The following is a 15,557-nucleotide window of genomic DNA, read 5'->3' as shown; positions in this document are numbered from 1 at the left end:
CTCAGTAAAAAAAACAACAAAAAAAAACAGCACAGCACTTTCGCCCTAGAGCCCACGTAAATAAGATGAGCATCAATTTGCATTCGCCACCCAATTTGTATTTATGACATTTGAATGAAACGAGCTGATTCAGGATCTGCTGAGATGCTGTCATGACTCGGCATCATTTATACGTGTCATTCTCAATGGCTAATAGAATCCAGGGAGAGTTTTTAATCCAATTCTAATGTTGCCTCTGGCAATGGTTAGTCCTTGAAATACAACGAGGCATCTGGAGTAAAAAATCTTTTACAAAAATGAGGATGTTGTATATGCTGTAGAAATACAGCAGTCAAGGAAAACCATAATTCTGCACTATACACACAGCACAAAAAGGTGGCTGCATAAAAAAAAAATATATATATATATATATATATATATATATATATATATATATATATATATATATATATATATATATATATATATATATATATATATATATATATATATATATGGGAAAGCTGGGTCTTGGTAATATTTTCCATGATTAACTCATCCACCACTAGTAATTACAGATTGATGCCAAACATGAGTGATACCATAGAAGAAGGTAGAACAATATTTTAGCACATTCCAGAACTTCAGAAATGAAAATCTGGACATTAAAAACACACAAAAATGTACAAGTTGCCATTATCATAGCCCACCTGGGTAGAGCTTCCACTCTGAACACAAGGCCAAGACCTGTGGGTTTTGCTCCATATGAGACTAAAAACATGTCAATGAGAGAAAGAGAGAGAGAGAGAGAGAAAGAGAGAGAGAGAGAGAGAGAGAGAGAGAGAGAGAGAGAGAGAGAGAGAGAGAGAGAGAGAGAGAGAGAGAGAGAATTTCAGTGTGGTTTTTCAGCATTTGACTAGAAGGTCCTGGATATCTAAAAAATGAAATACAAATGTGGTTTTGATCATTTTAGCCATTTGCCCCAATCCAAACAAAAGGGTGTATGTTATATCACAAACTCACTGTATAATTTGCAATAGAAAAAGAATTGATAAAAACTCCAAGGGTCTCCATTATTCAACTTCGATTAGTTGAGTGTTATTTTTTATTTTCAGGCCAAACTGAATATTCCTAAAATATTTCCTGTATAAAGTGCTAAAGTGCTAATGTTGCTATGCGCTATTTAGTTTAAATTTGAATGACATTAAAGACACAAGATCAGTAAATTTCGTAATGTTTGAAATAGATGAAACTGACATTATTGACTGAACTCATGTGTAATTCATCTATATAACTTAAGTGCATCAAGCTTAATTAGATTGGAAGAGGATCACCATTCACTAATTGCAACCTTATTTTGCCAAACAAACTAAAATTTTTCAAATCTTTAAATGCTCCTGGAAACTATTTTCCAGACACATTCAGTTTGATAAAATGTAGCCCAGTGATTGAAAAATAAATAAATGAGAGAACAAGAGAAACAAAGACTTGCTTAAATGTACAGGTAGACGCTCATCATTGCAAACATTCCTACTCTTCAACCAAGCATCAGATATCATTGTCTATACAATTATGAACCCTTGTGGGGGAGGTGGTAGCTCAGTGCTAAAGGCTCTGGCTTACTAATCATGAGGTCAGGGTTCAAGTCCCGGTATTGTCAAGCTGCTGCTCTTGGGTCCCCAGAACAAGGCTCTTAACCCTCAGTGCTCGAGGGGCGATGTATCATTTAACTTTGCTGCGATATGCAAAGAAAAATAATTTTACTGTGCTGTAAAGCACATGTGACAAGTATAAAGCACCTTTCTTCTTTCGTTCTTTAAGTAAAAAGAATGTGAGGAGAAATGCACACACCAGGCCTTTGTAATAATCCTGAGAAAGAAAGACAGACTCTAGCCCTCGGGTGTCACTGCTGCTCTTAACTGCTGCTTTATCAATGCAGTTCTTCTTCATATTTATCACAAACACAGAGCTCACTCTCAAACAAAACCAGTTCTCAAAAAGGCACATACATAAGTAACTGCTTGAAAAAAAGGAGTACTGGCCCTCATGAGGGAGCACTATAGAGTTCAGGATTTCTGGATCTGTGGCTAATTGTCTTGGCGGGGGTTGTTGTGCTTGGCAGAAAGAGCTGGAGCAAACAGATAAGCCTAGACATGTAGTTCCAGCAAAGGGATGAAAAAAAGACAAAGCCAGACGTGGAAACAGAAGGAGAAAGTGCCGGGTTTCTGTCCAGGTTCTCTCGAAACAGGCCAAAGCCGACATCTTTTCTCACACAAAACAAAAACATAATCCAGAGAGTCAACTTCTTCAGTCAAGAAGTTGTCCTCCATCAACACTGCGATCTGGAACGCTTAATTGAGTCATCGCCTGGAACGGATAGTAATCACACCCAGCTTGTTTTTTTTCCCCCCGCAAAAGTCATACGTCTTGCGATGACACAAATGGGTGCCACATTTGTTGGACGCCTTAAAGTGATAGCAACAATGGCTCTCTTTTCAAAGCAGCTATTATACATCAGACTCCCCTGCTTTTATGCCAAGTCACTATCGCGCAACATGTGCTCAGAGGAACAGCTTTGCTTAGCTATGCTGAGCAGTTACTCGCACGCAAATTTATCATACTACAGGGACCTACATGTTAAAAAAGCATACAGATGTTCTCATGGAAGGACCTTATGCAGCTGGGGAAATATGTGAACCACTTTTTTTTGGAGGAAATGAAGGGTCAAACCGTTCACAGCTGTATGTAAGCTGCGTAGACAAAGTTGTGGATATGGCTGCACATAGGGGAGTCATGTCATAAAATACGATTCCAAAAAGGATATGTGATTAAAATTGAACTCCAGAGCTCCACACCATCACTGCCGTTGTGTTCAACTTTGTAAATGTCAGCTTAATAAAATCACCAAAATCTTGGAGGGAAATAAATTAGATGGTGGAGAAAATAAACAGAATGAGCACTGTTGTTGTCCAGACCTCAGGAGGCACTTTATGACTAGATTAGATTTGGAACGAAAGGACACAGAGGGTGAGAAAGATTCACATAATTCTTTGCGAAAAATGTTAAGAGGTTCCTCTCAGCAGGTTTACACAAGCGCACATGGTGGTCTGTAATATACTATGCGTCTTTAACAGACGTCAGTTATATGACCATGTTTATATGTTCTAAGTGTGTTGGGTCAGATAATGCATCATTACCATCTTGGGCCCAAAAAAAAAATAAGGTCAGGTCCATTGAAGCCATGTCAATATTTGCACATGGAGTGTTAACTCGAACCGAACTTAAGTTTGGTTCAGCTGATACTCAGGTTTACAAATCTGAATTAACCCGATTTTTCCTGTGTAGAAGACAAATAAATTGTCAAATAGCCGCAAAAAAACACTGAAAACAATTTCAGGGATTGAAAATGCAGACTGAGTAATTGAGGTTTCATTTATTTGCTGTCAAATGTAACACAATGTAATTTTAAAGCAAGAGAAATAAAAAAAAGACTTATGTGATAAAATTTTAATAAGAAGGTGGTCAGCAATGAAATAAAAGTAAAATCAATGCAGATTTGGTTTAATAAAAAAAAATATATATATATTTTTTTTTAAGTTAATTGTGTACAATTAAATGAGAGTGACTTAGAATCATTGAAATATAAGGTGTGCACATTCAGTTAAGGCTCTGGGTTATTGATCAGAAGGTTGGGGGTTCAAGTCTGGGTACCACCAAGCTGCCACTGTCTAGCCTTTGAGCAAGGCCCTGAACCGTTTCTGCTCCTGGGGTGCTATATTATGGCTGATCCTGCACTCTGACCTCAGCTTCTGAACAAGCTGGGATATGTGAATAAAGAATTTCCCTGATACAAATAAATGCTTTTTTTATTTTATATCTTAAATTCGACATTTTGAATTAATAATAATCCTCAGTGTTTGTCAATTCAATGTTGGAGTTTAGCACATAAATCAGGCAACTCCAGTTTACAGTATACAATCAGAATGTTGGAGAAGCCTTAGTCAGCGACTATGCAGTTCAACACTGAAGCCTGCCAAGCTGCTGCTCTGGCTCAAATATAACAATACTCCTTTCTCCCAAGCTTTCAGTTCACCATCATCCAGGTCTGAATCTGAAGTGAACCAAACCAAACAGAATGTGCTGTATATTGAGCATACACTTCCGTCCCGCCATCCAAATAATAATAAAAAAAACTACAGCTTTTGGGAACATGGGCTCCCGCTTGAGCTACGATTGGGAAATGACTTGTGGAAAACTGATGGTCCTCCAGGCTGTGAAACATGTGCTTCTGAGAGGAAAAGGGATGTTATTTTATCTTCTGAGTCTCATGAAATCCTTCATTGTTGAATTTTTATTGCAGAGCAGCTCTGAGAACCGACTAATCGGTGTGGTAGTTGTGTAAAATATATTATTTCTATCATGACTGTGGGTTTATTGGATTGGATGAGTTTTCTTAAATTTAACAATTGTCATGCTTTAGCTTATTTTTTGGTTTCACAACAATAGCTTGAAAAGATTCAATTTATGAATAATACAAACAGAGCCAGACATCCCCCAGTGGGCCTTGGTGGGAAAAGCATGGCTGAGAACTATCATTACTGCTGTTATTAATGGCAGTGTTGAAGCTAGACATATTTTCTGGTGTCATTCTAACTCTTGGGAAATACCAGACACTAAAAGGTGAGAGTAATACACACACATGCATATTCACACTGGAAAGTCTGTTTTATGACCGAAATAATCTGAGCTGGCACATAAAAAAAAAGTCTAAAAAGTAAATGAGACATAAAATCAACTTTGAGCAACAAAATTGATTTATAAAACAATGCGGCAGTGATTGGCAGAGGGAAAAGAGTGGATATGGAGTGGATAATATCTGTATATTAGAAATGAGCTTGCACCACAATAAACGTGCTTTCTCACACAAAGACTAATAAAAAGCAGACAAATATTTCCCCCTTTCCCAGTGTCCAAATTTTTAGGCTAGTTTTAGATCTTTTCTATAGATTTGACATATTGTTGAGCTAGAAATTCAACTTTGGTTAATATGGCAATGGTAACAGAAACACACCTGTTGTTTCAAACACAATTAAAGTTTTATCTACATCAATTACTCAAAATGTACTGCTAGACTAAATTCTGCAGGAATGTGGATGATAGTAAAGGAAAAATATATCAATAGCTAGTTTAAAAAAACATTGCTATACAAAAATTTATCAATTTGTTATTTGGCGATTGGATGGCTAATCGATGCTGAGTAGCTAGCTAATCATTTTGACCTGTTTCTAATTACTTCTAATGGAGTCAAGTCAAGTCAAGTTTATTTGTATAGCGCTTTTCACAACAGACATTGTCTCAAAGCAGCTTTACACAAATCAACAGTTAAGGTGAATGGTGTGAATTTGTCCCTGATGAGCAAGCCGTGGCGACTGGAAGGAGAAGTGGAGCGAGAAAGCCAAATCGAGCACCTTCATCAATACTATTACATTACTCTCTGACATGTACTGCCTGGACATTTAGAAATGAAGACAAAGCCAGAATGGATCTGGCACTAGACTCAGTGACAAGCATTATTCATCGATTCTGATCCATTATGCAGACACTCTTAAATACTGATGATTATGCTTTCAAAACACACAGATTATGTTCCTTTTAATAAACCTTTTATGTTCTATTTGTATAATTGGTGCAGTTTTAGCACAGCATTTTATTTGAAAAGTCCTTGGAAAGGCATGAACCATTCAATGACCACATAAAGACATTATTGTAGACGATTAGAAGAAATATTTCAAGATTTCTGCAGAAGCCTCTTTGGGCTACAGCTTGTGAGCTTTTCACATTAGTAAGTAAAACATCACTAAGCTGGATGTTTCAGATGTGCACCATATGGTGCCTATTTAGACTTGCTCATATTTCACTGATACATTTGTGGCCAAAAAAAAAAAATGCAACAACAAAAGAAACATTGCGAGGCCTGCATGCAATATGGCTGCACTCTAAACAGCAACACATTTCCTAGATGCGTCGCTGCCAGAACGCCTGAGACTGGCGGTGAGAACAGCTTGACAAGTGAACCTAGTCATTTTGGGTTTTGAGAACTGAAAATGTTCTCTCTACAATCCGGCCAGTCTCTCTAACCACCTTCCCTGAGGCTTCTTGGTCATGCTAAAAATGTGCAAATGTGACGTAAGTGAACATTCTGAAAAGCCTGGGGGCTTTCAGAGGGATTTTAGAAAAAAAAAATCTTTCAGAGGAACCTTGGGTTGTCATGTGATTTACACAGAAATAATGGTTAAAGTAAACGTATAGGCAATTTGTAGACAGCAAGCCTGAACAAGCGTTCCAGATGGTGAATGGACCCTGCTCTGAGTATAGAGAATGAATCATTGATGTACTATATACATACACATATTTCACTGAAACTTTCAACCTAGCAGCCGGTGACCAAGATTAAATCCATGCAGAGGTCAAACATGCTACTTTATCAAGAGCATTAATTGTACACGACATGGACGACCACACAGGAGTTTGTGCATTGACTACAAACAAGCAGCCATCAACAAAACAATATTGTTATCAAAACAGCCATCATGAATAGCTGATAAACTCTGATCTGGCCAGATTTTGTTTAACTCCACCAACTGGCCAATGAAGATCTTTTGTCCTCTACCATTGTAGAGCAGATGCTCAACTAAACACACGCTGCTCTCAGCTTGCTAGCTCATCATCACTGTTTGCATAAAAGCAGTCTTCCGTTTCAAAAGGCTTTTAGCAGACTGCTTTTGGTTTAGAAATGAAACACATTAGACGAAGATGAGCCAAGAACCCATGCTTTTCTCTTTGTCTGTTTATTCAGTGACCAAATGCAATGTTTGCAAAGATGAGATGAATCTAACATCCTCTTATAAGATTTTATAAGATATTTCTTCATATATCTTATATTTCCTAAAATAAATTATTTTCTAAAATAATTATTTTCCGAAAATAAAAACCCAAGGCCTTCATAAACATAAAAGATGAATTTTCCATTATCAATATCATCTCCACAGGTCAAGGCCTTATTTTTCTCAAAGGATATTAAAACCCATCAATATGAGACCTCTGAACTTAGAAATGACCTCATCACTGAATACAATCCATATAAAACACGCTATTCCCAGGGAGCTACGGGATTGAATTGGTTTTCAGGACGCACACTGAACATAAAACTTCAAGCTATCAAGATCTGAATGGTCCTCCCTGTTTAAATGAAAATCACTTCGGCTTATACAAGATATTGCATTTTCATTTGCTGCCAGATTCAGGTGTTAGATTTTTATTGAACTTAAGCTTATCAGAGAAAAGACGGCTAAAATTCAAATGTTGAATAGTAGCTCGATAACTTTATTATATCAAAAGGTCTCATCTATTGCAAACACACATAAATGCCTATAGGCAGCCATATATGTCATATAGCGTGTATAACCCTCCTTGTTCACTTTAGTATTTTGTGACTGTGTTTCAAATGTATTTCTCAGTCATTGCTAACAACTGTGTTATGGATGTGTTCGAAAAGAGCGCTGAACAACATCAACCCAAATGGCGATCAAAAGGACTGTGATCACCTTACATGAGTGTCACTAAGAGCCTGCATGAATCTACAGTCTGGGGTTGGAATGAAATCGGTCCCAGCCTCAATCTTACATACCATTTACTGTATTTTTCTAAAGAGTATCGCTACTGCGTAACGCCACAAAAATCTTAAATGACCCACCTTTATACATATGTAATATGGAAGTCTAAAATAAAACCATTTGTCTTTAAAAGAAAGAAGGAGTTAGCCTTTCTAGCATACATACATATACCAGCCACCCCTGTCTATAATGAATAACAGCTTATTCGACAGACAGGAACTTTAACAATGAGGCTTTTATTAGGAGGATATAGTTATACGACAAAAAAAAAAAAAAAAAAAAAATTGATGAGCTCATTCAGCACATGCCTGTAATATGACTCACCTGACAAGCACTTCTATATATGACTATACATATACACAAAAAAAGCACAGTCCTTGCTTATTGTGTGGCAGAGGAAACCCAGACAGTCTGCCCTCATACAGTCCACACTTTTAGTCTAGAGACATGCAGGGATTATTGTGTTCTAACAGCCAAAGCTTAAAGACGCTGACATCATGAGCCTACTATTCCGGTTTCTTCTGTGTTTCCTTAAGGCTCTATATGAAATACACAGAAGCGGTATTGTTTAGGTAAAGCTGGAGATTTGTGCGACGTAGCACGTTGCAACGAGTGGCTCCCAGCCAAGCAGCGATTTTAGATGGATATTTGTGCTTCCTGATCTGTTTTTCATGCCATACATGTTACGCGTACATTACACAAGAACGTGAGTGAATGCTGATACTGTGCTGGGTTCCTGCACCCTTAACAAAAAATCAGGAATCATTTTAAAAAGATGTGTGGACAATAATTTTCCAGCGAACATTCCTTTTGTAGGAATACATCTTCTCCCCAATATATTAAAGCAAATTATTCAGCAACTGCAATTAATGATTAAGTAATTACACTGAAACTGGTGACAAAAAGGCATGTAATTATGAGAGTGCGCCTCGAATAGTACTGGGAGTTCATCATCACAAAGCCACGCACATGTGAGTCCAAGTCCATTGACTCTAAATGCGTAATTATGAACACCATTATGTGCATGGGTAAGTCTCCCAAGAACAGAGTTATTGTATTAGTGATTAGCAACATTAGACCAACAAGTCAAAAAGCACATTATCAACATATTCATTTCAACTGTTTTCACAAGCATTGACTGTTTAGCAGAAATGTACATATGTAATGATTTTTTTTTTATATACTTTTTTTTTTAATATTTTAATTATAGGGAATTTAATACTTTAATTTTTTTATATAATTTAATAAAACATTTTTGTTCCTTTGTTTAGTATATGTCACTTTTCATTTGTCTTGTGTACTTTCGTTTGGTTTTATTGGTCATATTGGATTTAGAAAAACAATAAATGTGCACTAGCAGACCTTTTTATAACCTTTTTATTTTGGAACGTACAAAAACATCTTCACGTCAGTCTTGATTTTCATAAAGTTTCCAAGTGCGTGTCGATTTTTAAGGGAGATCTCATCGATGGAATTTAATATAAAACCTGACCATTATATAAATAAAATGTTCCCATAAAGCATCAGTCAAGGAAGAAAAGAATTCAGATTAAGATACTGAAGACTAAAACTAAAGTCTAAAACATCCCAAACTGGAGCACTAAAAAGATCAGCGCTACTATTCCATCATCCCCATGTCATCATATTTCACGCCGAGTGACACAATTCTTGTGATGCTTTGAAGTTTTCAAATGGAGTAAACATGAAAGGGGATGCCCTGATGTTCACAGCGGGCAGTGGAAGCCACGAAGTCCCGGTGTTTACTCCCGAAAAGAACATATCTTAACATGAATCATTTATGTTCATGAATCAAGAACATGAATCATTTATGTACAACTGAGAAATTAAAATGTGCCTCGTTGCCCAACCTTTTCTACAGCAGATATTTTATAACAATGCAATAATCTAAGAATCTGATTCTGTCAATGGGTTTGTGGAAATCATAACTTTCTAGTCATTGCAATGTTAAAGAATGTACATACACACATGGAAACCCTCACATACAGTGAAGGCAGGCATCTACCTCCGACCCAGGAAGTTGTTGCCATGGTTGCCGGTGATGACAAATCTACTGTCGTATGTAAGAAAAAAAAAACTTGTTCTGCCTGGGCTGGGCAATTTGTTCCCAGGATTATCTGGCAAAAACCATGTCCACAACACTTCCTTTGAGTTATAATATAAAGAAATGGACAATTGGCCTTTTAAGCATATAGCTTATATCTATAAGCTAAAGATCTTCATATATTATATATACATACACAGTACTACACAATATACATACTACTATACACAGATTCTATACATTATACATTCATCATGTGCTCTCCAGCATGCTGTTTGAGCAATGACATCTATTAGAAACCATTGCGTTCCGGTGTCATGAACCTGTATCTGTCAGTTTTGCTGCACTAGAAAAGTGGTAATTTCCTGTAACCAGGGCAACCAAACAAAAAGTATACAACCAACAGGGCTGGTTCGCAAAAAGCCTTGAGCAAAAGAGTAAGCCTGACAAGGAACGCTCTTACCTTGCAACGACTAGAGGAGCCTGTTTGAGCGGATGTGCTTGCTATGAGTTCATCGATCCTCCCTGAAGAAATCTTGCCTTAGAATCTGCATTAGAAGCTGTAGATGGCATTGTGGAGGGTAAAAGTGGCACTTGGAGGCCAGAGTGTGAGAATGCTTTCAAGGAGGATGGACAAGGCTCAGGTTGCGAATCTTTGTGAGGGCAGTAAAACACTGGCTCGGCTGCTTTTGCTGAAGGAGAGGTTGCTAAAGGTCGTGGGGTTGAAAGCTGAATGGAGGTGATTTATTAAAGAAACGTGTGTGTTCGATGGGTATTAGTGAGAGAAATGAAGGAGAAATTGAGCCTAATGAAAAGGACATGTGGCAGTCTATTGTTGCCATACACTGAAGCTCATTTGCCTAGCTGAGAAAAGACAGCATGACAAAAGCACTACTGTATTTCATGAAGTATTAGGAAGGTTGTGAGAAAGATTGGAACAAATATATACTCGGAAAATGTGAAAGCCAAAACATAAAACATTGCCATGATGTAATACAACCTTAAGACAACCACTTGTTATCTGGTTTGTCTAAACAAACAAGCAAAACTAAAAACATGAGGTCATCGTGATAAAATCAGCTTTGCCACCAACCCAAACTCCAGATTACTTGATATATAATCTATAACTGTCATATTTCTCCCTGCCATCATTTTGCTTGCTTTGCTACACTGTACAGGCTCAGACCTGCAGAACTGTATACACCTCAAGCAGTTAAGTGAGTGGGAAAAAATCTTATTGAACCACCTTCACTGTCTCATTGCCCAATCCTAGAAATGGCATCATAACAGCCTGCGGAGCCTACCTTATGTGTCATGTTCCCACAGAAATGACTTAAAAGTATTGATGAAACTATTTATGTGGAATATTTTTACCATCAATGTCTAATACTTGTGCTTTTGTTTTAGCTTGAAACACAGCTTAATCTCTCCACACTCTAATATTTTAATTCCCATAAAGTCATGATTCAATCGTGACGGTTATGAATAGAGAGGAAGCAGAAATGTAAATATTCCCCTCATGATGTTTCCTCCTGATTGATAGCAGACATGAAGGTAAGGCTGCCAAGAGTGAATATCTGGGGCTGTATCACATTGTGAAGTAAAACAGAAAAAGAGTGTCAGTTTATGTGTGGTCTTTTATCAAGAAATAACACTAAGGAAAGTGCTTTTCCTTTAAAGCATTAAATATAGCCAAGGCATGCAATCTGTGGCATTACCGATATAACTGCTATTCATCTTAATGGTGATTCTGTAGCAACATGTGTCTTGTTTCTTATAACATGACCAGAATGAAGTCATCCATGTAGACACTGGTTTGTGGTATTTATGCATCAAAATATTCTGGAGCTCAGCCCAGAAGGATCATCTTCTCATGGCCAGTCCTATCTTCACAATTCACTTCTCGCCTACCCTTCAAAGAGCCATAGAGCAGGAGGTCACACTTCCGGACATCACTCACAACCCCCAAGAGATAGATGCAGCCGGCACAGAAGTCCCATTGCGCTTCAGTCACGGGAAATAAAGTATCATTTCAAAGAATCAGAAACCCAACCAGCATTTGATGGACTTATGTATGGTCTTATGTACAACCTACACAAGGGCCATTAACTGAAAAATGAAGAAAAGAAAGGAGGAATGCTAGTGATCTTACAAACAAACTGACATTTAAGATCTGCACATATTTATTGTTACATTTTGTAGGGAAGGATTTACTTTTCAATCGGGGCAACAAATCTGATCTTGCATTCTCAAAGCTGATAAGGACTTATTTGAGAATGCTGTTTCTAAATCACTATTCTGGAAGGTTTCCAAAATAAAAACACATGTCTTGGGAAATATAAGCCCAATACTCACACTAGTTTGGTCATTCTCTTACATAAGATCCTATATGATGCAATGATGTGAGAAAACAGTTATGAAAACGTGTTGCTGTTACACCAAACTACAATTAGAAGCGAATGTGCTTTTATCCCTCCGTGCTTTCTCAAAGCACAGAAAGACCATCTTAAATTTGGTACATAAACCTGTGCATGATGGACATCACTAAAAATTACTTTTTTAATCGCATGTGATGATTGTCAGCATGTAATGCATTAGATCCTATGCAAAAGTCTTGGTATAACATTATTTTAAAGCAGTGACCTATCTTCTTCTTCTTTTTCTTTCGGCTGCTCCCATTAGGGGTCGCCACAGCGGATCATCCGTCTCCATACCACCCTGTCCTCTATATCTGCCTCTTTTACACCAACTACCTGCATGTCTTCCCTCACCACATCCATGAACCTCCTCCTTGGCCTTCCTCTTTTCCTCCTACCTGGTGGCTCCATCTTCAGCATTTTTCTACCAATATAATTCATGTCCCTTCTCTGCACATGTCCAAACCATCTCAATCTCGCCTCCCTCACCTTGTCACCACAACATCCTACATGTGCTGTCCCTCTAATAAACTCATTTCTAATCTTGTCCATCCTCGTCACTCCCAACGAAAACCTCAACATCTTCAGCTCTGCTACCTCCAGCTCCACCTCCTGTCTTTTACTCAATGCCACTGTCTCTAATCCATACAACATCGCAGGTCTCACCACAGTCCTATAAACTTTCCCTTTCATTCTTGCAGATACTCTTCTATCACAAATCACTCCTGTCACTCTTCTCCACCCACTCCACCCTGCCTGCACTCTTTTCTTTACTTCCCTAACACACTCTCCATTACTTTGCACTGTTGACCCCAGGTACCTGAACTCCTCCACCTTCTTCACCTCTTCACCCTGCAACCGCATCACTCCACTGCCCTCCCTCTCATTCACACACATGTACTCTGTCTTACTCCTACTGACTTTCATTCCCCTTCTCTCAAGCGCATATCTCCACCTCTCCAGGCTCTTCTCAACCTGCTCTCTACTCTCACCACAAATCACAATATCATCTGCAAACATCATAGTCCAGGGAGACTCCTGTCTGACCTCGTCCGTCAACCTGTCCATCACCACTGCAAACAGGAAAGGGCTCAGGGCCGATCCTTGATGTAGTCCAACCTTCACCCTGAACCAGTCTGTCGTACCTACTGCACACTTTACTGCCGTCACACTGTCCTCATACATGTCCTGCACCACCCTCAAATACTTCTCTGACACACCTGACTTCCTCATACAATACCACAACTCCTCTCTCGGCACCCTGTCGTACGCTTTCTCTAAATCCACAAATACACAATGCAGCTCCTTCTGTCCTTCTCTATACTTCTCCATCAACATCCTCAAAGCAAATAAGGCATCTGTGGTGCTCTTCCTCGGCATGAAACCATACTGTTGCTCACAGATGGTCACCTCTTCTCTCAGCCTGGCTTCCACTACTCTTTCCCATAACTTCATGGTGTGACTGATCAACTTAATTCCCCTGTAGTTACTGCAGGTTTGCACATCTCCCTTATGCTTAAAGATCGGTACCAGCACACTCCTTCTCCATTCCTCAGGCATCCTCTCCCCGTGACCTATAGTTTCTATTAAACAGACCACGCCCCTTGTTTAGGATTCAACCCTGACAAGCCACGCCCCCATGAAGAATTCGATGCAACAGCGCTGTTACAAGGCACGAGCTTCTGACAGCAAGGATTCTTATATTTATTACTATCTGAACTTCTCGTTCTGCTATATATATATATATATATATATATATATATATATATATATATATATATATATATATATATACATTTCAGATTGAACGAGAAACGTGTATAATCATCATTGTAATAAACAGGTAGGTTATTCTGCATCAGTGATCAGTGCTTATACGCAGGCATACAGGGTCACGTGGTTATTAAAGGCCATACAGTTAAAAGCATTATGAGCATAATCAGTGATGATAAAAAAAATTTATTTGCTGAACTAAAATCACATTGATCACTGTATTTTCAGTTCTGGCGCAATGTCCATAAATATATCCTGAGTCTGGTTTGGACCACTAGCTCTGATTTGCAGTCTAAATGAGAGAAATAGGAATAAATAAGCTTTTCTATACTCAGTGTCCAACAGGCTTGAGGTGCAGATGTTTAGTTTTATTGAACTGACTCTTACCTGAACCGGGGCGAGTCTTTAATACACTCCTCAAAATCCACCGTCATATTGGCTGTGTAATCCGGCTGCAATCAGATACCTATAAAACACATCGCACACGCTCTTGTCCTTCACACAGATCCTGTAAAATGCTGGGATCCGAGCCCCTGTAGCACGCTGAATCACTGACACTGACTCACACACGCATACACACGCATATATACACACACACACACACACACACACACTGCAGCCGCGCTGAATCGATACGGTTCAATTTGTATCACTGGCCGCCGCTTGTCTGAGTTAAGGGACCGTCTCCAAAGTGCTCTGACAAATCAAAACGATGACGAGTTCATCAAACGCTAACACTTTGAAAAGACTCACCTTTCCTGTCAAAGTACCTCTCCAAGACCTTACTGAGCATTCTTATTAAGCCTGTAGACTGAATTGGTAATTATATATGTGCTTGTGTTCTGCTTTTCTTTAAAAACACTGTTAGGCTTTTTATTACACCGAACCTGTACCCTAGCTGGAATTTAGTATAATGGAAACGCTCAGAAGCCAAGATTGTTCTATATTCATAACTACTATATATAATAATCTATAACATTTCAAATAAAAAAAATAGTATCACATTTAAGTGTCAAATTATACATTTAACAATTCGGTTATATAAAACTTTCTACTGATTGGTCAGAAGGTACTGATCAATTTGATGTAACAGCAGCTCTATGAATAGTGCCTGAAAACACAGATTTATATCAATGTACCAGTTCTAATATATTAACATTATCATGTTACACTCACACAAGGACGTTAAACATGCTCAATGCAATCCAAAAAGAGGATTAAATAAAGCGAATACAAATATACAGTTATTGATATGGGAAAGTGTTTTATATGACACTCATGGAAAGAATCTTTAGTGTCAGGGTTTTATAAAAGGCAGTAAAGTTACTTTCTAAGAAAAAAGATTGATGACAGAGGAGCTTGCACTTTGCAGTTCTTTAGAAACATGACAAGCTGCATTTGTAGATAAAAAAAAAGATCTCAAAAAGTTATAACTGGAACAAATCTGCCTCTAGGATTTTCACATTAAATGTGTTTATAGGATGTTTTGGACAAACTGCTGTGGTATAAGTGGAGCAAACCACTTCAGGACATCCTAATAAGTATATGCTACAGGATACTAAGAGTTTTCTGTTCAGATTTCTTTTAATCAGTAAAGATGTTTCAGAGAAGGTATGGGTTGATACTTCTTGGGTGTGGTCAATGATGTGACTC

The 15,557-nt window shown here is 38.1% G+C and overlaps 1 protein-coding gene and 1 long non-coding RNA gene across 2 annotated transcripts in view; one reads left to right on the top strand and one right to left on the bottom strand.

Annotated features, from left to right (window-relative positions):
* Nucleotides 1–14,525, bottom strand: part of acap3b (ArfGAP with coiled-coil, ankyrin repeat and PH domains 3b) — a 51,265-nt gene extending 36,740 nt beyond the window's left edge. The window contains exon 1 of the mRNA XM_083534095.1: nucleotides 14,292–14,525. Coding sequence (XP_083390221.1) covers nucleotides 14,292–14,338 — 47 coding nt within the window. The 5' untranslated portion in view covers nucleotides 14,339–14,525. The remainder of the gene's footprint in view (nucleotides 1–14,291) is intronic.
* Nucleotides 860–11,179, top strand: LOC310722061. The gene is made up of 2 exons (XR_014532289.1): nucleotides 860–5,282; nucleotides 5,416–11,179. It is a non-coding gene; the product is annotated as an uncharacterized lncRNA (long non-coding RNA).
* Nucleotides 14,526–15,557: the final 1,032 nt, after the last annotated feature.

The sequence above is a fragment of the Silurus aristotelis genome (genome assembly GCF_946808225.1).
Source record: "Silurus aristotelis genome assembly, chromosome: 28".
NCBI classification, from domain to species: Eukaryota; Metazoa; Chordata; class Actinopteri; order Siluriformes; family Siluridae; genus Silurus; species Silurus aristotelis.
This window is presented reverse-complemented; position numbering and strand designations above follow the sequence as displayed.